Source organism: Podarcis bocagei, assembly GCF_964188305.1.
Source record: "Podarcis bocagei genome assembly, chromosome: 12".
NCBI classification, from domain to species: Eukaryota; Metazoa; Chordata; class Lepidosauria; order Squamata; family Lacertidae; genus Podarcis; species Podarcis bocagei.
The window spans coordinates 17,107,351-17,133,439 of NC_138137.1; the positions used below are offsets into that span (position 1 = coordinate 17,107,351).

The following is a 26,089-nucleotide window of genomic DNA, read 5'->3' on the forward strand; positions in this document are numbered from 1 at the left end:
TACAGCAGTTCATTTAAAAGTAATCCAAAACAGGAATCGGCAGCAAATGGCTTCCAGGCCTCTCCTGAAGAAAAGCTTTATGTCTGAATGATTAATTATCCTGTGGGTGGCAGCCAGATAACAGCACCCTGGCTGTTGCTGGGAAAGAGATATGGGTCTTGGTATAAGGCAACTTCCTGTGATATATTTGGCCATTATAATGTCAGAAGAAGTCACGGTTCAGTTTTTAATTTTTCAAATTATATCTTAAATAACTGAGAATATTAAAACAACTAGAGTGGCTCATTCCCTGTTTTGCTTATGATTTCTGCTCGCCTCTGGCAGTTTCCCTTGTATTATGTCCCCCACTTTTCTGCTTTCAGGGAACTCTTCCCATATTGGTTTTTCTGCCAAAGAATCTCAGTGCATCTGCCACAAAATTCTTGCCCGTTAGAAAAGTCCTGAGGAATGTTTTAGGTTGCATGCCTGAGTAGCCCAAAAATTGCAAGATGCAAGCAACCAGGCCAGGATTCTTAGGCCACATCGCAGCCCACTGTGAACTCTGTGAATGCATTGAATGCAGCAAAACCTCTCTCCAATGCTAAACCCTGCAGGGCAAGATCAGGGGTGGCAGGCAGCCTTGAGGGAGAAGCACTGCCATTACAGTGGTACCTTGGTTCTCAAACTTAATCCGTTCCGGAAGTCCGTTCCAAAACCAAAGCATTCCAAAACCAAGGTGCGCTTTCCCATAGAAAGTAATGCAAAACGGATTAATCCATTCCAGACTTTTAAAAACAATTCCTAAAACAGCAATTTAACATGAATTTTACTTTCTAACGGGATCATTGATCCTTAAAATGAAAGCAATAAACAATGTACTGCAGTCACACAATCAGTCAATCAACCAATCAGTAGCTGGCCTGGGTTTCAAACAGTCACAAAAAAGAGCCACAGAAACGCAAAATAAATAGCAAAAACAGACAGTCCTCAGCATAACGCTCAAAACAGAAGTGTGGCACTCAGATTGGAAGTGTAACACTCAAAACGGAGCACGTTTGGCTTCTGAAAAAAGTTTGCAAACCGGAACACTTACTTCCGGCTTTGCAGTGTTTGGGTTCCAAGTTCTTTGAGTACCAAGGCGTTTGAGAACCAAGGTACCACTGTATTTAATTTCTTATTGAAGAACTCCTGAGAAATTTCCAGAGCTCCAGGAGCTCAGTTTGAAAAATTGACTCCCCAAAGGGGTGATACCAAAATTTATTTTTTCACTTGTGCATATTTTTTCATGTTGCACTGTGTGCTTGTTCAAGCATTGACCTGTTGCATAATCTGCTTGTGCAAGCAATGATGTCACATAAGTCTGAAGTTTGTAGATTGAGGTCGGGGAAACATGCCACAGGGATTGATAAATGCAGGTTCTTGGAACACAGTATTATGGCTTCTTACTATATTATGGCTGCTTATGATGTTAATGAAGTTAAAATGGATTTATTTGAAAGGTAACCAAGAGCTTACATTTGTAGCTGCTGCTGTTTGTTAGGATTGACTTGTTTTGACGTGTGTTATCTGAATTGTGTAGGCTTGTAAGCTCTCCAGTGGAAATGCGCTATATAAATATTTTAAATAAATAAAAAAAGATGATTTGCACACATCTGAATAGGATCTAACATTTACTGGGGAGTATACCCCATTGAACAGACTTGGACTTCCTTCAGAGTAAACATGCATAGAATTGTGCTAAAATGCTGCAGTTCCATGTATACTTTCATTGGGGGGGCAGTATTCTCTGAAATTTTAGTTGGTTACTTCTGAGTAAAAATGTTTAGTATTGCATTGCATGTTTTGGAAGTCTCTAAAATCCCGTTGCAACAGCTAAACAAAGCAATTGTTTTAAACATTTTTTTAGCTGCTCTTGTATCATAATTTGTGAGTTCTCTAGCATCGAGAGTTTGCAGTTTTATTGAAATTCCATTATACAGTGGATACATGAGGATTACCTAGTATTTATTCTTGGGACTTTTATCCCGTGTTATGTAAGAGGTGAAACAACCTCTACTGTTGCTTGTAATTTTAGACATTCTTATTTTTTAAATGTGTGCACTTCCGCACTGCAGTTTGTTGTGGTATCGCTGCTGATCGTGCACGTTTTAGTTTTGCACAGCAGCCACATAACACTCTTAACCAAAATTCCTTCCCAGATTATTCCATTTTAATCTGATTTACAACCACCACTACCCTATAATCCTGTACTGGTAATGTGGACTAAGTTGCGCTTGTATCTGAATATGCATGCCAGGGTAAACCTAGCCATGGTTTCCTGGGACCGTGATGCTGCTGGAGTGGCCCCACTCCCACCAGAGCAAAGTGGGGCTGCACTGAGCCGCCTGCCCACCCACGTAGGAGGGAGCCCACCTTGCTGATGTGGCCCTTGGCAGCTGGAGAGGAGCACTGGGCTGGGCCAGGCTGGAGTTGCCTATGTGGAGGTACCTGGTTCATGCCCCCACAAAAATTGTGTGCCTGGAGCCCTGGCCCTCCCTGCCACCCCAGACACTACGCCCCTGGCATTCAGACACATTTAGATGGGGCATGTCAACCTGGGATGGTGGTCTATCTGGGAGAAGAAAAACTCTGATCCTAAGCCTCTGTGGCCTTGTAGGAATATCTTTGGGAGAAGGGTCCCTAAAATGGTTGAATGGCACCCTGTGCGCCTCCTTCCGGTAGCTCCTGCAGCCAGCTGATGCCAAACATCTTTCTCTACTTACTTTTGGACCACACAGGTAAGGCTGGATCTTGACATCTGGGCTAGGACCCTGCTCAGGCTTATGCCCCAGGGAGGTCCCTTCTGTGCTGCTAACACAGTAGTTTGACTTTACCCCTGGAGGCACACTCCATTGTTTCTCGAGACAGACAGATGTCAACAACAATTCAGACACATAATTTCTCACCAGTAAAACAATGTAGTCTGGAAAAAGAAGTATTTCATCTGCTATTTCTGTGCACATGGAATCTTAACTTTTCTGCATTGCAAATTTCTGACCACGTTAGAAAACTTCAGAACGCTGCATGCTGGGAGCTACACTGCCGTCGACAAAACTTTCTTCTTTGTAGCTTGACAAATACACAAAATAGATTTACTGTGGAGAAATGTATTTGTTTCATCTTGAGACTGACCATTATTTTAATAGTGTGAATTCACAGAGTGGCGACTATACGAAATCAGCATGAGAAGTGAATTCCCTGCCATTCATAAATAATGATATAAGCTTTTGAACACAATGCACGGTACGATGGCAACAAACCAATATTCCTTGTAGTGCATTCAGCTTAAAATCATTGTGGTTCGTCTTTAAAATTTAATTGGTACAACAGGAGATCTATTCTGAAGCGCTGTCTGTTTCTCTTGGCAGTTACCATGAATAAGTAATGAAGGATAGTGATATTTTAAGAGATGTTGATGCTCTAAATATGCATAGTTCTAATACCACTGCATTCAATTATTTACTTACTATATTTTTACCCCTCTTTGCAGACAATTGCTGTTTCTCAAAGCAGCTCGTATCAATAGAGAGAGAGACAAAGAGAGAGAATTCTGCCACCAGGCTTACAAACTAAAAAAAATGACAAGACGCACAAGGAAAGGGGAGTAACAGGTAGCGGTGGGAAACCAGCTCTTTAAAGCCAGAACAAAGTGTTGAGCTAAAAGCACTTATGCCCAGTGTAATGGGTTTGAGTTACTCGTGCGTAAACTGCCGTCGTTCTAGGCTTAATTGCCTTGGTTAAACCGTTCTGACTGCACAGCCCATCTCAGCGTGGCTGCCTCAGTCGCTAGCAGAATCTGTCTGTGGGCGTTTCTTAAACCTTTTCCAGCATAGAAGCTGTCTGACTCCCAGTCGCCTCCTCCTCTCACTGCGCGGGAATCTTCTGCGCAGGGAGGGCGTGGGTGGTGGAGGACCTGTGCTCTCCTCACTGATGTCCAGAGAAGAATCCCGGAGCTCTCCCTCCGCTTCCCCCACTTGCCCCCCTTTCTCCCTGGTGTTGCGCTGATCTCCTTCCTCCTCTACCGAGCTGCTTCTCCCCCTGCTGCTGGGTCCTTCGCCTGCGGAATCTGGGAGCCTCCCCTTCGCCTCTCGCTCTGATGTCAGTTCCCTGACACCCAGTTTGAGCCAGCCTGATTTTCTTTGATTGGTCGTCTGTCAACTGGTGCCATTGTCTCTTCAGCAGAGAGCCATTTCCCCTTGCTTCTGCCAGCCGCAGGGTCCCCTGGAAGCTAGTTTCCTTTCAGGCAGGGAGGAGCCAACTTTTTGGCTGATGGATGGGACCAGGTTGCCATGATGCTCTCACTGGGAGGCAGGGAGTACAGCTGCCCGGTGACTATTGGTCCCCTGGCTGATGGCAGAGGCCAGGATGTGCTGATCACATGACTGATCTGCTCCTGTTTGCTGAGCCTCTCTTGCGTCAGTTTGCAATTCATGTACCCATCTGACTAAGCGAGTGAAGTTTGGTCTTCTGTATGGAGGGACAGTTTGTCTAGCACCAAGCGCCCATCCCCTTTTTGTGAGTTATTGCTCTATTTTTATTGTGAAACACCCGACGGTACTCTTTCTTAATTTTTTATTTTACAGTGCACAATCAGTCTCTTTCACTCTCTCTCTCTCTCTCTCTCTGACTCTGCATGTATGCACTATTTTTGTATATATGCATGCACATGCACAAGGACACATGCGCACACATCCTTTTTCATGCTCTGCTGCCGAAGAGGATGAGAAAAATCCAGATGTTTTGCATATTTGGACGTTCACATGAGTAACACACACATTTTATTGATCACAACGCTCCACACACCCCAATAGTGTGCTGAAAGTAATTTTAAAAAAGCTTCACTCTCCCACCCATCAAAAGCTCAACTCTGCCCCCCCCCCCAGCTCAGCGATTGCCGGCAAGGGAACAGCTGATAGGCAGCCTGTTAGACACGTGGGGCTGTTAGCCTCTGGGCAATCCTCCCCCCCCCCCAATTTCAACAAGTCAGGGCAATTTCCCCACATTTTCTTAATTTGGAGTCCTCAAAAATGGGCGTCGTATACATGAGGGCATCCAATGCACTGGAAAATATGGTATATAAAAAAGGATCAGCAAATACTTATAAGCCTGTCATCTTTCTCACAGAGCTTTGCCTGCCATTTTGCAATTATAGTTGTGACAGTCTTATATATAGTTTAATTCAGTGCATGATGCAATTGTCACTGTTTTTTCCCATTTTATCTTACTAATTTACAGCTAAAATGAATAACCAGCGGGAAGCACTGCAGAGAAAGAAGAACGCAATCTTAGTGGATGGCGTAATTTTAAACGGCCCAGTGGCAGATGCAAAAGCAGGAGAGAAATTTGTGGAAGAGGCCAGCAAGATCATAATGGAGGAAGTGATAAAGAAAGCTGCGGATGTAACAGAAAAGGTAGTGATCTCAAATGTAATACTTTTCAGTACATAATTCACAATAAACTCTCACTTTCCTCATCCCTCACATGCCATTATCCTAAACGAGAAGCCATTTTTTTCCTAGTACGGCCGTACCTTGGTTTTCGAACAGCTTAGTTCTCGAATGGTTTGACTCTCGAATACCGCAAACCTGGAAGTGACTGTTCCGGTTTGCGAACTATTTTTGGAAGCCGAACGTCCGATGGGGCTTTCGTGGCTTCTGATTGGCTGCAGGAGCTTCCTGCAGCCAATCAGAAGCCGTGCTTTGGTTTCCGAAAGTTTTGGAAAGCGAAAGGACTTCCGTAATGGATTCCATTGGACTTCCAAGGTATGACTGTATGTGATTAAAATTTGGCACAGTTCTTCTTTAAAGACTTATTTTCAGTTATTTACATTTGTGTATTTAACTGAGGGTCTATAGTGGGAGATAATATATGAATGCTGTGTCCTTGGCAAGTTTCTTTCCACTAACCCGATATTTTCCCCAAATTAGGTGTGTGAGTGGCACCCTCCTGAAAAGCTGAAAACGATGCTTGATTTGGAATTGAAAGACACCGGAGAGACCCATCAGAGACTCCTGCAGTTTTGCCAGGATATTATACGTTTCAGTGTCAAAACCAGTACGGATCCTATGTCTATTATCTACTGTTTTTATTCCATTAAATACTATGATGCTCTTTGAAATAGGTTTTCGGAACGTCAGGCTGTTCTTGCTTTTGCTGTCTGACAAACAAGGTGACAGTTTGACAGATTCTTCATTTTCTGCTATGTCAAACCAGAAAGACCCGTAAGGCCCATTTTGGATGTACGACACCAGCTTCATAAGCCATGGTTTATGAATTTGTGATTGAGCATCAGGGCTGTGCGCTTGTCCATCACCTCCTGATGCTCACCCCTGCGGCATAATATTCTGGTTGGTTAACCAACATTAAACCAGAGTTTTCTGGCTTAAACAAAGCAACATCCTAATGCTGAAGTTGGTGTGGAAATGGAAAACAGGAAGAAGAGCATGGTTCAAGTATTCGTTCTTGACTCCATAAACTGTGGTTTATGAAGCCAGGAACCTAAGTCTGTAAGAGTTTATTTTACTGTTGCTCTGGGGCAGTTCCTGAAAACTGACATCTGTGGGTGAGTTTTCTATGTCTTGCCTTAATGTCATTCTGCACTTACTGTATGAATTGGGAACATCATGAAATGAATTTCCCTGCCATTATGCAATTGGCAGTCAGCTGTTGTGGCAGAAAAAATCAGTACATGATGACCCTGGTTCACATTGTATAATATCATAGCACAGACTGAGGATATTTTTTTCTCAAGATGTCAAGACTTATTGGTAAGGAATATATTGGACAACATTCCTGTAAAATGCAAATGCAAATCATGGTATAATTAAGTTTAAACCTAACTTTATGAACAAATGAATATTACGGCTTCTTCTAAAGCTTTTATTATGTAGGGGTGTGGGAGGAAAATAAATGTGCAGACAGAGCCCACAGTAAATGTTAATCTATTGCTATTATTATTAATTTCATTTCTATATCGCTTTATATTTTTTAAGAGGGGGATGAATCTCAAGGTGGTTTACAACCTACTTTAAAACATCAAATAAAACTATCCAGAATTAAACATTACTGAAGAAAGCCAGATATAAAGTATACATTCAAAGCAACATAACTAAATGGAAACTAAAATATTATCTTAAAGATAATACATTACAAAGGAGGTCAACTACAGAATGCACATATAGTGCAGCAAAGATAACAAAAAATTTATCTTAAGCATTTCAAAAGAAAACATTACTAAAGGAATATAAAATGCACATTTAAAACAGCATAATTAGCAAGAGAATCAAGTACTGATTGATTTTGTAGCTGGAGTCAATCCAGGCCCCTCCTTCCCATGCCAGGTGGAAAAAGACCGGCAATTCAGGGAACAGGTCTTCTAGGACTTCCAGCCAGTTCTTTATTTCAGGGCTCACTTAAGGGTACGCAGAACCGGCACCTCTTTTTGTTGTTGTTAAAAAGTGTGGCACTTACTATAACAACTTCATGGTGAATGCTAGCACCTATTTTTCTAGAAGAAGAAAAAAGCACTGGTTGTAGCTAATCAATACTTATGAAAGCTTCAGAGGTAAAATTCCCAAGTGTGCATTAATGTTCTAACATCCCATATGATGGATCTAATTCTAACTCTTTTTATCACAGAATGCTAGATAGCTTTAATATGCTCTTTTTCATTATTGATGCTGTTTACCTATTGCTTATGCAGCTTGAACTATTCCCATGTAAGATAACAAACTCTGATAAGCTTTTAATTATTTGTCTTTTAACAGAGCCTCTTGTGTGTCTCTTAAAGGGGACAGCATAAGTTTAAAAGTATAGATAAAGGGAGAAAATACCTTTCTGAAACTTTTGGAGAATCCCCCCCCCCCTAAATTATGGGCAGTGTAATAATATATTTATTTGCAAGAAATTATATACTGCCTACGTTAAGAAAACAGGGACGCGGGTGGCGCTGTGGGTAAAACCTCAGTGCCTAGGACTTGCTGATCGTAAGGTCGGCGGTTCGAATCCCCGTGGCGGGGTGAGCTCCCGTCGTTCGGTCCCAGCTCCTGCCCACCTAGCTGTTCGAAAGCACCCCTAAGTGCAAGTAGATAAATAGGTACCGCTTTCTAGCGGGAAGGTAAACGGCGTTTCCGTGTGTTGCGCTGGTGCTGGCTTGCCAGCTGCAGCTTCGTCACGCTGGTCATGTGACCCGGAAGTGTCTTCGGACGGCACCAGCTCCCGGCCTCTTGAGCGAGATGAGCGCGCAACCGTAGAGTCGGTCACGACTGGCCCGTACGGGCAGGGGTACCTTTACCTTATGTTAAGAAAAAAATACACTTGCTGTGAAGAGCATAAACATCAGTGATAAAACTGCAACAACAATATAATATTAAAATTTATATCCCACCCTTCCTCTCAAGTGATGAAACAATTAAAACATGTAAAAACAATTCTAGTACAGATGGAGACTAGGAAAGACCACTCCTTCAAAGGTTTGTTAAAAGGGGAAGGTCTTCACTAAGTCGCCATAATTTTCCATGCAGGTTTTTTAAGCCCTATGTGCTCTATATATCCACTATTCCTATTGGGTAAACTTGTCCTCATTGTATATAGAAAGTGAGGGCAGATAATAGAAATTTCAAATGCTCAATTTTTTCCCCAGGACCCCTGCAATTAGGTGTGTAGAGGTTTACCTTCTTAGCGACGAAACGGAGACAACCCCCCCACCCCCTAAAAAATACTAAAACAAGAAACTATCTTTTTGTCTTTATGCCACCCAGTTTCTATTTAGAGATCTCTCTACTTCTGTAGTTAGAAGTAGAGTTGGGGTTATTCTTTCATTTGGAGAGGCGTTCCACCCCATCAAATAGATCAGACCCAATTCTAAGGGGACACAGGTGTATCAATAAGCAGGTGTGCCTTGAAGAGGCCTGGCTCAAATTTAGCTTCGCAGGGGTCCTGTGCGCTAACTTTGTCCCTCCCTGACAGTCCATCTCTCAGGCAAAGGAAAAAGCCTGGAGCCGGGGGGGGGGGAAGGGTTAACAGTCAGTGCAGAGCTTCTATCTGTTCAGAAGAGGCTGCAAGGGATACACAGTGTATCTCTTCCTGCAGGTACTTGTGGGACTTAAAAATCCTCCCTTTTCAAGCAAGTGATACGAACATCCTCTGCCCTCTGATATTTATCAGGAAGAGCTGAACATCATCTCTAGCTGAAACTGAGAGGAGGGCTTGCGCATTGGTTTTCCTGCACCACTTACGCTAACCAGATTTATGTCTTTTTAATCTACAGATCACCCAAGATTTTTTAATCAGTTGTACGCTGGTATTGATTATTACTCTTTAGCAGCGCGTTTCATTACTGAAGCATTAAACCCGAGTGTGTAAGTGCTCTTTATTTTTAATTGATCTGCTGGGTCTGCCATGCTGTTTCAGTGCAACAAATTCTTATTTCCTGCAGATTTCCATGTGCGTTAACAGCATTGATGGTGGGGTGGGGTTTTTCAGATGTCGGATGAGTTAAAGCTTATTTTGTCATATTGTAAGTTCAGTATAGACACTCAAGTGAAGAAGTAGAGGAAACTCTTGGCTTAAGAATGTTAGAAGACCCATGTTAGATCAGACCAAACACTAGTCCAACCCTCTGTTTGCATAGGATCCAACCCTACGCTCACAAGGAATATCAGTGTGGTGTAGTGGTTAAGAGCGGTAGTCTTGCAATCTGGGGAACCGGGTTCGCGTCTCCGCTCCTCCACATGCAGCTGCTGGGTGACCTTGGGCCAGTCACACTTCTCTGAAGTCTCTCAGCCCCACTCACCTCACAGAGTCTTTGTTGTGGGGGAGGAAGGGAAAGGAGATTGTTAGCCGCTTTGAGACTCCTTAGGGTAGTGATAAAGCGGGATATCAAATCCAAACTCTTCCTCTTCTTCTTCTTCTTCTTCATGTTCCCAAACAATTGGTATTATGCTGCCTCCGATGGCAGCCCTGTTTAGGGAAGTTTTTAATATTTAATGCTGTGTTGTTTTTAACCCTCTATTGGAACCCGCCCAGAGTGGCAGGGGAAACTCAGCCAGATGGGTGGGGTATAAATTATTATTATTATTATTATTATTATTATTATTATTATTATTATTATTAAGGCTATGGATGGGAAAGGGAAAGGACCCCTGGAAGATTAAGTCCTGCCAAATGTGACTATGGGGTGCAGCGCTCATCTCACTTTCTAACCAAGGGAGCCGGCGTTTGTCCACAGACAACTTTCTGGGTCATGTGGCCAGCATGACCAAACTGCTTCTGGTGAAGAACCAGAGCAGTGCACAGAAACGCCGTTTACCTTCCCGCCAGAGCAGTACCTATTTATCTACTTGCACTTTGACGTGCTTTCGAACTGCTAGGTTGGCAGGAGCAGGGACCGAGCAACGGGAGCTCACCCCGTCGCGGGGATTCGAACTGCCGACCTTCTGATCGGCAAGTCCTAGGCTCTGTGGTTTAATCCACAGCGCCACCTGCGTCCACTATAAAACCTCACGTGGGCTTGACTGCTGTTATCCCTGGTACCCTGGAATACTGACTACACTCAAGGAAGGGATCCATCATTTAGCTCGTATTCTTCTTTGTTCAGCTATTCATGCTCTCTACCTCACTACCTTTTCATTCAATTTTCTTAAACACATTTTGTCAAAGCATTGTTCACACAGTTGCCTTTTATGTCACGTTTATATATATTCAGATATACCTATGAAGTGTCCCCAGTGTTTTTGTTAGTGGAAGAAGCAGTCCTAAAGAAAATGATTGAATTCATTGGGTGGGAAGAAGGTGACGGTATATTTAATCCAGGTAAGAAGGTATCCCCCCCCCTTTTTTGTCTTGCATGCCGTCTAATTTAAAGTTATATTTTACTGCTTTTGCCAGTGCCATGTATTGGAGTAAAGCCTTCGTTAGGTCACGAGTGGTTCTTAGGCAATGTCCATACAGGAGTTGCCTTGCTTTAGGCAAGTACATTCCCCTGCTTGGGCAGCCTGGTTTTTACAGAGGGATAGACGCAATTTATGTTATATAGTTCATGGTGCTTCCTCCTGCTGTGTGAACAGCAGTGAAATATGAGGCCAGACCCGTACTATTTCTGTGTACTCTGAAGTTCAAATGTGCTACCAATGTTCAAATGATCTTCCAAATATGATCCTCACTGCAAGAAGTGAGGTTACAGGGAACCAGGCAAGCGAGGTTACAGGGCCTTCTCGGTAGTGGTGCCCACCCTGTGGAATGCCCTCCCATCAGATGACAAGGAGATAAGGAACTATACAACCTTTAGAAGACATTTGAAAGCAGCCCTATATAGGGAAGTTTTAGTATATGCTGGAAGCTGACTGGGGCAATCCCAGTCGGGGATTGGCGGGGTACAAATAATAATAATAAAATTATTATTGTTGTTGTTGTTGTTATTCACTCATCTCCTTGAAAGCATTTTTGACAAGGTTACCATTGGAACCTCATGGTAACCAAAAGCCCAGATATATTTATTTTAATTTCAAAATGCTTTTAAACTTTTTTTCACGCACTGTTAAAAGCTTTCATCTTTTAAATGTATTACTGTGTATATATTTTTAAAACTTCAGATTTTATTTACCTTACAAAAATTAGGTCAACTTGTTTTAACACCTGATTTTATTGATAATTTAAATGCATATTTCATATGGTTTCATGTGAGCAGCTTAGAGGTTTTTTTAATCATATGTGGTATATAAATCCTGTTAAACATTCAGAAAGTTGTACCTTGATGTGGCTAATTTTTGCTGGTAACCCTTCGCTGACATGGCAAATGTCCACACCTGAACATTGGGCACCTCAGTGCTTATAAATTGGAAATGTGAAGTGTTCATGAGTATGAGTGTTGCATGAATTTTTTCCTTTTCCTTTTTTAAAGGTGGCTCTGTTTCTAATATGTATGCGATGAACTTAGCAAGATACAGATACTGCCCTGACATAAAGGAAAGGGGCCTTTCAGGGATGCCTCGACTGGTGGTATTTACGTCAGAAGAGGTAACCAACCTTCCTCCTTTGTAATTATTCAAACAGTACATTATGCTGGATTTACATATAAGCCAAGCAAGCTATAGCTTAGGGCCCCACTCTCTTGGGGCCTCCCAAAAAAAATTAAAGGGAAAAAAACCTGGATGTACATTTCCAAAATATAAGATAAAAAACAAATAAAATAAAACCTACATACAGCAACATATTTTTGTGTTGTGTAGGCTCCTATGATGTAAGTAACAGGCCCTGCCTGTAAGCCTGCTCCCTAAAATATCACTGGTTTGCTCATTTCTATATATAGGGTGCCTACATTCTGCATGGACTAGTTGCATGGCAACATGTGCAAATGGCTTTAGATACCTATTAGGTTCATAAATGGCCATATAGCATATATTCAAGACAGCGACAATTTGTTGTTGACAAAGGTCAGCTGGACATATAAAGGGCCCCATTACCTTCAGTAGCTTAGGGCCTCATCAAACCTAAATCTGGCCCTGTTCGAGAAAATGTATTTGTTATAGCAAGCATAAAAGGCTTACCACTAGCATAGAGAATCAGTGCTGGTCTAGGGTCCAGGCTTGAACTGGTTCTGTCCGCTTCTGAATCTCTGAGGCTGTGTACGCATTACCCGGTTAAAACACAGCTCGGTTCTCAATTTGGATGGAAAGTTAGTTGAGGGGGAAATGCGTGGAAACACAGTATTTCATAAGAAACGGCAGGATTGATATGGATTGTGTTGGTGGGATCAGGGCCGGATTTAGGTTTGATGAGGCCCTAAGCTACTGAAGGTAATGGGGCCCTTTATATAGCAGGCGGGGTCCATGACTTACATCATAGGAGCCTGTTGTTGTTGCTTAGTCGTTTAGTTGTGTCCGACTCTTCGTGACCCCATGGACCAGAGCATGCCAGGCACTCCTGTCTTCCACTGCCTCCCGCAGTTTGGTCAAACGCATGCTGGTAGCTTCAAGAACACTGTCCAACCATCTCGTCCTTTGTCGTCCCCTTCTCCTTGTGCCCTCCATCTTTCCCAACATCAGGGTCTTTTCCAGGGAGTCTTCTCTTCTCATGAGGTGGCCAAAGTATTGGAGCCTCAGCTTCGGGATCTGTCCTTCCAGTGAGCACTCAGGGCTGATTTCCTTCAGAATGGATCGGTTGGATCTTCTTGCAGTCCATGGGACTCTCAAGAGTCTCCTCCAGCACCAGAATTCAAAAGCATCAATTCTTCGGCGATCAGCCTTCTTTGTGGTCCAGCTCTCACTTCCATAAATCACTACTGGGAAAACCATAGCTTTAACTATACAGTGGTACCTCAGGTTAAGTACTTAATTCGTTCTGGGGGTCTGTACTTAACCTGAAACTGTTCTTAACCTGAAGCACCACTTTAGCTAATGGGGCCTCCTGCTGCTGCCGTGCCGCCGGAGCACATTTTCTGTTCTCATCGTGAAGCAAAGTTCTTAACCTGAAGCACTATTTCTGGGTTAGCGGAGTCTGTAACCTGAAGCGAATGTAACCTGAAGCGTATGTAACCCGAGGTACCATTGTAGGAGCCTACACAACACCAAACACTGTTGCTGTATGTAGGTTTTATTTCATTTGGTTTTTTGTTTTTTATTTTGGAAATGTACACCCAGGTTTATTTCCCTTTAATTTTTTGTGGGGGGCCCCAAGAGAGTGGGACCCTAAGCTATAGCTTGTTTAGCTTATACGTAAATCCGGCACTTGGTGGGATCACACTGGATGCAGAGTAAATGGAAGTGTGTGCATAGCCCAGTTAGCAAAAAAAAATAAAATATAATTGTAAGAAGTCTCATTGGAAATCCTTCCAGAACTGTATCTCTTCTGCTCTTTTCTAAGCTCATGTAGTAGACAATATGCTGTTTCAGCACCACTTCACTTGCTCTGCACTCTTGCTCCCTACAAGTTTTGCCCCCAGTGAGAAGCCTATTGATAGACTTTATTTACATTGTGGGTGGGGGACACGCACCTGTCTGCTTACCTGCAGTCTTTCTGTTCCTTGCTGTATTCCTCTCCCTTGGAGATAGCTTTCCTACAGTGAGTTAAGAGATGAAACATTCATTTATTTTCACCCACCGCTCCAGTGTTGGGAGTAGAGAGATACTGTTTTAAATGACAGCAGAACGGTTCCACGCTCATTTCTCAGTTAAAATAAAAAATAACAACGGCACAACAAAAACATCTGTTTTTTACTTCAAGGGGCTTTCTTTGCTTGATTATTACACGCTACTCAACTGATAATGACAAATCACATCTCCCTAAAAGTGACCCCCCCCCCAAAGCCTGTTCTTAAATGGTTTGTCAAGAGGGAATAATCTAGTCCAGGAACAAATTGAAATGCATTGTTTGGAATTTATTATTTCAAGCTGATGTAAATGGAGTGTTGTGTTCTTCAGTGATTGTATTTTAACAGCAATTTGCAGTAATCTGCATTCCCCCCCCCCATGGCAAAACAATTTAAAAACTGGACGAAATGTTTCCCCCACATTTGTGGGACCATTTATCCTGTGTAGAAGCGTGTCTAGGATAGTCAATGTCTTTTTGCAGGGAAGGTGCACTCTAAGAATTTGTGGGTGGGAAGGAGGTTGAATCCTTTACCTTTCAAGTAAGAGATGGTCAAGGGTTTGTTTTGTTACTGGGATGAATAATGCTATATTATGGGGGCAGCCACCTTTTGCCATCAAGGATGCCCTTGGCAAACACTATGGCATTGCCTCATTCTCAGGGACATTTTGTCCCAGGAACAGATAGGGGCTGCTGTCAGCTACCCAGCTTATTTCCATTCAATGAGAGAACAACCTTTCCCCACCTCATATGTACAGGTAGTTTCATCAGATCAAAACGTAAGAAAAATGCCAGACTGAATACTTCATTGAAACACTTCTATTAACCGCCTACTTTGGTCTGCTTAGTAAATCATGGGAGTAAATTTGAGGGGACTTTGACCAGGTATGGATGTAATGACAAGCCATGGTTGGTTGTTGTGGTAATGTGGCTACATAATAATAATAATAATTTTTATTTATACCCCGCCCTCCCCAGCCAAGGCCCCGCGGGCTCAGGGCGGCTAACAAGCAATAATAAAAACAAGTTGAATGAACACAACTTAAAAACAAGATTAAAATACAACAATTAAAATATTGAAACATTAAAATGCAGCCTCATCACAGGAGGGGAAAGGGAAAAAAGAAAGGGGGAGGGCATCAAATTGGCTCCAAGCCAAAGGCCAGGTGGAACAACTCTGTCTTACAGGCCCTGCGGAAAGAAATCAGACCCTGCAGGGCCCTGGTCTCATGAGGCAGAGCGTTCCACCAGGCCGGAGCCAATGTTGAAAAGGCCCTGGCTCTGGTTGAAGCTAATCTAACTTCCTTAGGGCCCGGGACCACTAGGGTGTTGCTATTTATGGACCTTGAGGCTCTCCGTGGGGCATACTGGGAGAGGCGGTCCCGTAGGTCCCAAAGGTTGCATGACCTTTCTCTCTTGAAAACTCCCACTTTTGGACCAACCACAGTTCTCCATTATTTCTGTACTCTTGAGAGCTCCATTGTTTGTTTTAGCTAACTGAAATTAGAACAAAGTCGGGACCAAATTATCGTGGGCCCTTAACTGTCATCTTCTCATACTTCTATACTGTTCATAACAAGAGCTGTGATTCATTGTGCTGCCTTTGTCCCCCCACCCCCCTGCCCACTTTGGAGATTTTGCTGATCTATTATTTTCTGAGCCCGGAGAGGTTTGACATTTTCTAGTAATTCAATGTCACACTCCCTTTGATTGAGCTTAATAAGTGACTCATAGCTTACTAATAAGGAGCTGTTTTGTGAGAATCACTTGCAGTTCGAATGAAACCTTGCTGCTTAAGAGCCCAAATCTCTAGTGAGTGCCACATTGTACCTTTGCACACGTATTTCATTATTGATGTAATTCAATGTACCAGAAGATTAATTATCCACCTATGTATGTTATTATTCACACAACTCTCTGATTGAATGGATTCTAAAGCCTTTGTGAATGTGCCATGTTAGAAAAGATTGGCTGGTGGTAGCTGGTGGTATCTTCTGTGCATTTAGTTAAAAATGGGGGGGGGGATAAGCCCTGTCAAAAAGGTGGGGCGATCCATCTCATCAGAAAAAGTGTGACAGGATTGGATACCTTTAATATAGTGCAGTATTTTTCATAATTATGTTCCTCCTTAACTGCATTTGTGTGAACTCTCTTGAAGAAAACTGAATTAATTAACCACCTGGTATGCGAAGGAACAATTTAAGGCGTTTTCAGGGTGGCTGGCAAATATATTAATTTAACCCTTAAATAACATAACAATTTGCTCCAGTTTCTTATTCCTCCCTATTTTATTATTATCATTCTACTAAAATAAACAAGCCCTCCTAAATTTTTCTAGATAGCTCAGTCAGTAGAGCAATTACTTTGAGCCATGAAACCAGAGGTTTATGTCCAGTGCTTAACTAAATTTAAGGTTCAAAAAGCTCAGAATTCCCCCCCTCCCCTACTTTGAGAGGGGAGGATAATGCTCGCCTATTTTGCAATTCTGTGGCTGTCACTGGTTTTGTGAAGCCTTGGTTTTTGCCCAAAACCGGCAACGAGTGTGCCTCAGGAAACTTATTTGGCGATATGTCTGCCGTTAATTGTTGGATTTTTACCCTTACTCAGTGTCATTATTCCGTGAAGAAGGCAGCGTCATTCTTGGGGATCGGCACACAAAACGTTTACTTCGTCAAAAGTGACGAAAGGTAAGGCGACCGAAGCCGTCGAGGCCGACTGATGATCCTTTTAAAATGCTGAAGTAGTGCTGAAAGCGAGTAACCTATTACATAACTGAAAAGTTTTAAATCTGTGTCCCATAGAGGTAAGATGATACCTGAGGAACTGGAGAAACAAGTCCAGCGGGCAAGGAAAGAGGTGAGAGGGGGAGAGAGAGTGAGAGAGCAAGAGAGAGTCTGTGTGCCCTGTGAAAGGCATACCTGATGTGCATTTGTGTATGGCAGTCTGCTCCAATGGGGGGCAGTGTTGCGCCCGGACCACGGGAGTGATCTGGCGAATGGCTGAGCTGGATGGCTGCCACCTGGTGATTGACCAATGCTGGCTGGTTTCGGGCAGGTGCGTCCTGGGGGTGGGGTGGGCCCAGCCGGCCAATGAGTGCCGCCCTGGCCCGCTCCCAGGGGGATAAATCGTGGCCTGCCCTGGCTCTCCTCCTCAGCCTCTTTCGTCGGATCATGCATGTGAATCTTGCAACACAACGTCGCGAGGTTTGCAGCTGCAGCTGCTGCTCAAAAATTGAGAAGGTGCATTAAGGATAATATGATGGGCTGTAAAGATCTGATCGGAAATGAATTTTGGAAGCTTATTTGTCTCAGCTTGTATTTTTATATCACTGTATATACAATACACATATATATATGTACAAATAGGGCGATACTACATTGTAATGGTGTATATTTTGTATAGTATGCATATATTTCTTTTTTAGCGGTGGTTGAAAGGCTGTGATGGTCACAACAACAACAAAAATCATAAATTCAATTTTTGGTGGCGTTGTTAGAATGGAAAAAGGGTGAATGAACGTGAATGGAAGTTAAAACAGGGTAGCTTCTTGTGTTGCAAATGTTTCAGGTCCAGTCTGCTTTGCCACAGATTGCACGGTAAGTTGTGAACCAGCAGTGTGATCCCCAGGTATTTTAGTTCATCGCTTAAAAAATAATAGCGCTAGAACTCACAAAATGGCATCAAAGAATAACTCTTGCACTGCAAACCTGGGCCATTCTCATTATGCTTCTCACTGAGATTATATCTATAATCGTGCTCAAAATTAAGGAACACCCCAGCTTTAGTAGGCCAGTAGTATCTTCAGGATACAGTATATGCTTAATGCCTATGGCATTTTATCAGACATTTCATTCAGTTTGGGCAGATAGGAGAAATGTGGAATAGAATTAAAATAAATCTGTTCATGAATAAAAGATCAGCTGCTATTTTCTGGGCAAAACAACTATTGACAAGCAAACAGCATTCCCTTCATTGTTTAAATGGATTATTGATGATAAAATCTGCTTTGATTTTAAAGTGAAAACAGTACTTGGCTATAGCTTCTCGTCTTGCACTCTTCTTTTAAAAACTATCCTTGCAGATGCGTCCATCTGTGCTTAATATGGTTTCATTTCCTTGAAGTGAAGACTATAAGCATTTGAAATGTTCTCTTATCTCATTTCATGTTTGCAAGTGTCTCTGCTGAGTTCCATTCGATAACAGTGTTTGGTGTGGGAGGCGTCCTATCTTCTCTGCTTTGCTGTGCAGTGCTTCACAGATTGCAGAAAAAGATTGGTGCCTGTGTTTTCACAGGGTATTCACGGAACAGATTCATAATGTTTGGAAGGAGATCCATAGATGCAAAGACATGGGAAACATATTTTTGGTTCCTCAGCTCGTGATAGTCTCAAGGGCAGGTTCCTGAATGTAACTTCCTCTTCAAACATTAGAGAAAATACAAGATGGATACACAGTCCAGTTATGGAGACCTTGCCCCATGAAAACAAAATTTGTTATGGTGTATAATTTGTTCAACAGGTTTTCCTATAAATGCAAATTTTGTGAGGGTTTTTTTTCCCCTCAGGTACTTTTATGTGCCGAATAATATTTTTTAAAGTTGCAGAACGGTAGAAACAGAATTAGTATGATACGCACAATCTTGGTCTGGCAGAAATAGAGGCTTTAAAATACTAAAAGAAGCAAACTGCAGCTTGAAATAACGTATTTTTTGCTCTATAAGACTCACTTTTTCCCTCCTGAAAAGTAAGGGGAAATGTGTCTGCGTCTTATGGAGTGAATGCAGGCTGTGCAGCTATCCCAGAAGCCAGAACAGCAAGAGGGATTGCTGCTTTCGCTGCGCAGCGATCCCTCTTGCTGTTCTGGCCTGTGAGATTCAGAATAATTTTTTTCTTGTTTTCCTCCTCCAAAAACTAGGTGTGTCTTGTGGTCTGGTGCATCCTATAGGGTGAAAAATATGGTAGTTTTTATTTTGATCCTATCGTTTTCATATTGATTGGCCTTGATGGTTGTAATAGCTATCTAACCCTCCCCCATCCTCACCCCACAAAGGCTGTAGTGTCATTACCATTTTTTGTTGTGGGATTGGGTAGAAAAGAACTGTTGTGTGTATCTTCATGATGGGGTATTCTGTCCGTGTTGTGATGGGTTAGGGTTGCTCCCTAACACGGTTCCAGAGTTCTTCATTTGTTGCAATGCGCACACAGAGCTCCCTGCTTTCTCATTCACTTCAATGGAGGAACAGCATTTTCTTTTCTTTTCTTTAAGGTATGTGTACCCCCTCCTTTCCCAAAAGAGCCTCAAGGCAGCTTGCAGTAAAAAAAAAACAAATTATAATAATCCACAATAAATAGAACAGGTAAGAAGCAATTTGCAGGAGCCAGTGAAGCGAGCTGAGAAAATATAAATAGCTCCAGCACTATTAAAAGCATCTGAGAATAGCATAGACTTTGACAGGCACCTAAAGGACAACAGTGGTGGTGCCAAGTGAATTTGGGTGCCACCACTGAAAAGGCCTTCTTGAGTCACCTCCAACTTTTGAAGACACGGACATCCAGGGGAGGATTTCTGAAGAGAATCTTAATTGGTAGAATGATCCCTCTGAAAGAAGTTGGGTTTTTTTATATCCAGATCCTGGTCAGCCACTTAGCTTTAGTGGTGAACATGACAGACCCTCCAAGTGTCCCTATTTTCCAGGGACGTCCCTGACTTGGAGAATGTCCTGCTTTTTTTTAGGATGTCCCTATTTTCACTGGAGAAATGTTGGAGGGTATGGAGTTATCCAACTTCCGAGCCGTCTGAAGGCAACCCTGTACAGTGGTACCTTGGTTTACGAACTTAATCTGTTACGGAAGTCCGTTCTTAAACTAAAGCGTTCTTAAACCAAGATGTGCTTTCCCATAGCAGCAGGGGACTCAATTGACAAATGGAACACACTCAACAGGAAGCGAAACATGTTCTTATTCCAAGGCAAAGTTCACAAACCAAAACACCTACTTCCGGGTTTGCAGCTTTCTTAATCCAAGTTGTTCATGAACTAAGCTGTTCTTAAACCAAGGTACCACTGTATAGGGAAGGTTTTTTTTAATGTTTAAAGTTTTATAATGTTTTTATATATGTTGGAAGCTGCCCAGAGTGGCTGGGGCAACCCAGGAAGACGTGGGGGGGGGAGTATAAATAGTAAAATGGAATGGAACGTCCTTATTTTCCTCAGAGAAATGTTGGAAGGTATGGCATGAGCACTTTGGTTTGCGTCCAGAAGCAACTGTTCCATCTGTGAAAACATTCACTAGACGCTGGCTGTGGTGACCAGCCCCTGTTAATAACTGGGCCATTATACTCTGCACCAGTTGAAATCTCTAGGTGCTTTTCAAAGGCAATGTGTCATTCTCTCTACGAATCCTTCTGTCTGTTTGAATAAAGCTGCCGGTGAAGCTACCTTTCCCCAGAAGAAATCACTGGACTGCAGCAAGTATGATTTTATTTTAGCCTGACATTCATGGAAGATTATGGTTTTAAATTCACATTTAAATTATCCAGAATGAAGTGTGGAGAGAAAGAAGGAAGAGGGGTGGGGAAGCCCGTTTAATGCACGGGATGTCTCCCCTTCCGTTCCTTCTGCCCGAATGCATGTCAATATCATTGAAGCATTAAAAAAATATTTCCCACTGAAAATGCGTTTGGCAATCATTTCAGCTAGCTCCAGAGTCTCATGGCAAAGTGAAAAGACAATTTCTGAGAAGTACTCCTCCTTTCCCCCCAATGTTAAGCTAAAAACCTATTTAAAGTCTCATCAAAGCCAAAAGAATCCAGTTTAGTGGGATTTATGAGGCTGTTCCATTGGCTGCAGGAGAAATTATTTTGGGTTTTTTTTTGTTGTTCAGCGTTTTAAGTTTGTAACCTGAAAGTCACTTTAATCAATAGTTCAGCGTAATGAAAACTTACAGCTGTTGCTTTGGGAGGAAAATGTTACTTAGCGGTTTTTTTGTGTTTGGCTTTTCAGGAGATAGTGTTTCTTAAGATACTGCAGTGAGAATAATTTAAAAGAAAGGTCCTAAGTATTGCAGATGGTTAGGTTGTTAGCTCCCATAGCTTCAGCATATGTATAAATGCAATATAAGGCTCACTCACTCCTGTTCACAAACAACTGCATATAATGGCCTAGTTTGCACAGTACAGTAAATGAAATTATGACTTTCTGGGACTGCAGAAAGATGCAGGCTCCCAGATAAGAGTTTGCAGCTTCTTTGTTTCTCCCCGTTTCTTTTTGCTCCTGCACAACACGGAGGTAAGCCCAAAATGTGGCTTACTGCAAGTGTGGGGAATCTTTGACTTTCCAGACGTTGTTTAACTGTATCGCTAGCAAGCATGGCCAATAGCCAGCGAAGATGAGATTTAGAGTTCAGCAACATCTGGGCAGCCAAAGGTTCCCCATGCCTGGCTTAGTATGGTCACTTGAAGAAACCTTACTGCAGCTCATGATTAGTGAGGAGAGAGCTTAAATGTAAGACTCTGTTCAGGTGACACACTAAACCATGGTTTGCACGGTCCCTGTAAACCATAGTTTGGCTTACTGTGTTGTGTAAACCAGGCCATAGCGTGCACTTTGAAATTTTAGTTTTAGTTCTATACGGCAATTGAGACTCATGCCTTTGGAAACAAATAACAGAAACCCTGCTTCCTGTTGCAAGCTTAATACTTTGGGTGGGAAGTCTTTTCCAGCAGATTGATGAAAACTTGCGTGATAACGATGCCATTGTTGAGACGGAGACCCAACGAGTTTATGCACATCTGTATTATCTGATTTTTGCTTTCCAACTGCAGCCCCTAACGTTTTGTCTGCTGCTACTCCTGAAGTGTGGAGAGAGTTGGGTTATGGCACACAATGGTCAAAAGGGGCTACTTCATAGCCCTGCTACGTATTCCTTGTGTGACCATTTGGACCACAGGATGCAGCTACCTGTTTACAAATCCTACCTAGTAGCAGGGCTTTCCCTCCCTCAAGATCCCACCCATTGTGATTAATATGTCATTGGGTCAGGGCTCATTCATAACTGTAGTTCTGGAGGGGTTTGCATGTGAAGTTGCCACACATCCAATCCCTGCAGTCTACTCATCCCAGTAGCTTCAGTCTATGGTGGTTCCACACCTTGTGCCTGGTGGGATATGTGCTTTTGGTGTGTCCTGCCCCTCTGGGCCTGTCTTGTCCACTTCTCATGCACATGGTCTCCTGCTACTGCGTGGGAAATTGCCGCACATACATCCTGTCCTTTTGTAGACCTTCTATCCACATTTGGCGGCAGATTCAGATTGTTGATGGCAGGAAAAATAAGCACTAATTATGTAATGCAGGTAAGATCCCCTGAGAAGGTGAGGAATCTCTTCCTTGCATGAGTAGCCTCCTAGCTGAGCTAATTAGTACTATCATCAGCTGAATGTTGTTATTAGCATTTAATACCAGGGACTCTTCCTACTCTTAGTTCAGAAGTAACAGGGAAGGGAGAAAGATAGCTATGCTATAGAAAGGCATGGCTATGGCAAGGTAGTAGTAGTAGCACCCTACCTAGTTATGCTGTCATCTGTTTACGTTATGGTCTCTGACAACGGTGAAATTCGAGGCTACACTCTGCATTTCTTTAAATGTGTTAATAGTCAGAAGGTGCTTATAACAGTAAGTGCCTCTGGTTCATTATTTGAGAAAAGGTCTGTATACATCTTGAACCCATACCACTCCTTGCTTTGCCGCTCCCATCAAGCTTCCAAATTTACGTGGAGAAAGAGAAGAGGAAGGGGGCAGCAGTAGCAGCAGGGGCAATGGAGCTGTGTTGTTGTTGTTTAGTCGTTTAGTCATGTCTGACTCTTCGTGACCCCATGGACCAGAGCACGCCAGGCACTCCTGTCTTCCGCTGCCTCCCACAGTTTGGTCAAACTCGTGTTAGTAGCTTTGAGAACACTGTCCAACCATCTCGTCCTCTGTCGTCCCCTTCTCCTTGTACCCTCCATCTTTCCCAACATCCGGGTCTTTTCCAGGGAGTCTTCTCTTCTCATGAGGTGGCCAAAATATTGGAGTCTCAGCTTCAGGATCTGTCCTTCCAGTGAGCACTCAGGGCTGATTTCCTTCAGAATGGATAGGTTTGATCTTCTTGCAGTCCACGGGACTCTCAAGAGTCTCCTCCAGCACCATAATTCAAAAGCATCAATTCTTCGGCGATCAGCCTTCTTTATGGTCCAGTTCTCACTTCCATACATCACTACTGGGAAAACCATATGTTTCTGCAAAATAGGGCACAAATACTACATTCCCCAGTGCACCATTTGTGCACCAGGTCCATTTGTGCCAAGGACTTATCCTTCATAGAATCATAGTTGGAAGGGTCACCTAAGTGCCAACACCCAGCAATGCAGGAATCTCAAGTAAAGCATACGTAACAGATGGCCACCCAATCTTTTCTTCAAAATTTCCAAGGAAGGCGAGTCCGCCACCACCTGAGGAAGACCGTTCCACCCTCAAATGGCTCTTACTGTCAGAAAGTTCTTCTTGAAGTTGAGTCGGAATCTCCTTTCTTCTAACTCGAATCCATTGGTTCAGGTCCTAGCCTCCAGAGCAGGAGGAAACAAACGTGTTCATCTTCCGTGTGACAGCCCTTTAGATATTTGAAGATTGCTATCATATCTCTCCCCTCCCCTGTCTCCTCTTTTCTATGCTCAACATACCCAGCACCCTCAACTGTTCCTCATAAGGCTTGGTCATCTTGGTTGCCCTCCTCTGCACATGTTCAACTTGTCAATATTCTTCTTAAATTGTAATGCCCCAAACTGGGCACATCACTCCAGGCGTAGTCTGACCAAGGCAGACTGGAGCTTTACTGTGACTTCCCTTGATCAGGACACTATACTTTTGTCCCCACAGCCCAGAATAGCATTGGCCTTTTTTTTGCTGCTGCATCAGACTGTTGACTCGTGCTAAGCTTGTGGTCTACTAAGACCCCTAGATCATTTTCATATGTACTACTGGCAAGCCAGGTGTCCCCCACCTTATATTTGTGCAGCTGGTTCTTCCTGTCTAAGTGTGGAACTTGACATTTCTCTGTTGAAATTCATTTTGTTAGTTTGTGTCCAGTTCTGCAATCTGTTAAGGTCCTCTTCAATCTCAATTCTGTTATCTGTGGCATTAGCTACCCCTCCCAGTTTGATATCACCTGCAAATTTTATTAGCATCCCCCCAGTACCTTTATTCGGGATGTGGGTGGCACTGTGGGTTAAACCACTGAGCCTAGGACTTGCCAATCAGAAGGTCGGTGGTTCGAATACCCGCGACGGGGTGAGCTCCCGTTGCTCGGTCCCTGCTCCTGCCAACCTAGCAGTTCGAAAACACGTCAAAGTGCAAGTAGATAAATAGGTACCGCTCGGGCGGGAAGGTAAACGGCATTTCTGTGCGTTGCTCTGGTTTGCCAGAAGTGGCTTAGTCATGCTGGCCACATGGCCTGGAAGCGGTCTGTGGACAAATGCCAGCTCCCTCAGCCAATAAAGCGAGATGAGCCCAGAGTCGGTCACGACTGGACCTAATGGTCAGGGGTCCCTTTACCTTTAATACCTTTACTCAAGTGCATTATCAGGCATAGGCAAACTCGGCCCTCCAGATGTTTTGGGACTACAACTCCCATCATCCCTAGCTAACAGGACCAGTGGTCAGGGATGATGTTGCAGTCCCAAAACATCTGGAGGGCCGAGTTTGCCTATGCCTGACTTTATAAAGACATTGAACAACAATGGGCCCAGGACAGAACCCTGTGGCACCCCACTTGTCACAGGATGACGAGGAACCATTAGTGAGCACTCTTGGGGTTTGGTCTATCAATCAGCACTGGGACCCTTACTGAACCTGCCCTCATTGGTGGCAATGTGATATTTCCTTGAGGAGCTGGAGGGCACTTTCCCCTTATAGTGGATAAATCCCTTTTGTGCTCACTTGCTTAGAATGGCTAGTCCATTTGTGTTTGGAGCGCTCACAAAGAATCAAGGCTCTTTTGGGACATGCACCCCCTTAGTTACTGCATGCAATGTGACCTTTAGGGGGGGGAATCTGAAATAGCCCCTCGGATTTCTGATTCAGATCAGGATCATGGCACACAGGAAGGGGATGGTTTATTATTTTTTCCATTTAAAAGCAATTGACCCTTGTCTCCCATGCTGTGAGCTTGCTGAATATCACCCTTCCCCCGTGAAGCAAATTGCAATCTGGGGAGGGGGGCAGGTTTATTAGGACCATAACAGTGGAGGAAAGGTTTGGGTACTCACCCCCACATGCCTCAGTTGCTGGTTTTGATTCACAGTAAATTCAGAAAGGCATAAATGCCAGGCACAACTTGTCCCTTACAGAAGAACCCACTTCTCCTTTAAAGTTGACCCAACCAATCGGTTGAACTATCTTAAATATCGCAGTAGTCTTGTGCCAGGCTGGCCTTGCCTTGCCACGAAGCAGAACCTGCCAGCACCATCAGGTTATTTTCTGGGGGGGCAGGGGGTGTTCTTTGGTACCATCTGAAAGGCAGGAAATTGTCAGTTGTTTATTTGGTTATATTTTCCACTGCTTGGGAGGGTGAACCATTGCTTAGGCTGCAGTCTGGATTTTCCCCTTCAGGTACCGCAAATGTCTTAAGCTAGCCCTGCCATAACGGAAATCTTTCCAACCTGAATTTAGAGAAAGAGAGAGAATCAGTTTGCTTCCAGTGACATATGTGTAAAGATTTACACAGACCGCGAGAGAGCATTGATCATTGACAGTCGATGTTTGACACTCTGGCACTTAAGTAACCCAGGTTTTTCCAACGTTTCGGAAAGAATACTTTTAAAAGACCAGTTTGCTGCTGAGAATGTAAAATGTAGACATTGTTAGTCTTGTCCTAGATTCCCAGACCTTATTGTATTTAGCATGTCGCCCTCACTGGAGAATTTGAACAGTGCAAACAATCTTTTGTTTTGGATCATT

The 26,089-nt window shown here is 43.2% G+C and overlaps 1 protein-coding gene and 1 long non-coding RNA gene across 4 annotated transcripts in view; one reads left to right on the forward strand and one right to left on the reverse strand.

Moving 5' to 3' along the window:
* GADL1 (glutamate decarboxylase like 1) overlaps nt 1-26,089 on the forward strand; it is a 96,664-nt gene that overhangs the window by 12,420 nt on the left and 58,155 nt on the right. The window contains exons 1-8 of one of the 3 annotated variants that reach the window (XM_081164676.1): nt 1,436-1,478; nt 5,254-5,429; nt 5,946-6,072; nt 9,287-9,377; nt 10,724-10,830; nt 11,918-12,033; nt 16,711-16,790; nt 16,905-16,959. In XM_081164676.1, coding sequence (XP_081020802.1) covers nt 1,442-1,478; nt 5,254-5,429; nt 5,946-6,072; nt 9,287-9,377; nt 10,724-10,830; nt 11,918-12,033; nt 16,711-16,790; nt 16,905-16,959 — 789 coding nt within the window. In that variant the 5' untranslated portion in view covers nt 1,436-1,441. Of the gene's footprint in view, nt 1-1,435; nt 1,479-3,508; nt 3,630-5,253; nt 5,430-5,945; nt 6,073-9,286; nt 9,378-10,723; nt 10,831-11,917; nt 12,034-16,710; nt 16,791-16,904; nt 16,960-26,089 lie in introns of those variants that run through there. The other 2 variants (XM_081164678.1, XM_081164677.1) reach the window with 2 other exon arrangements.
* On the reverse strand, nt 20,673-26,089 carry LOC308570329. Its single transcript, XR_014001130.1, has 2 exons — nt 24,695-26,089; nt 20,673-24,329 (listed from the first exon to the last, which is right to left on the reverse strand). It is a non-coding gene; the product is annotated as an uncharacterized lncRNA (long non-coding RNA).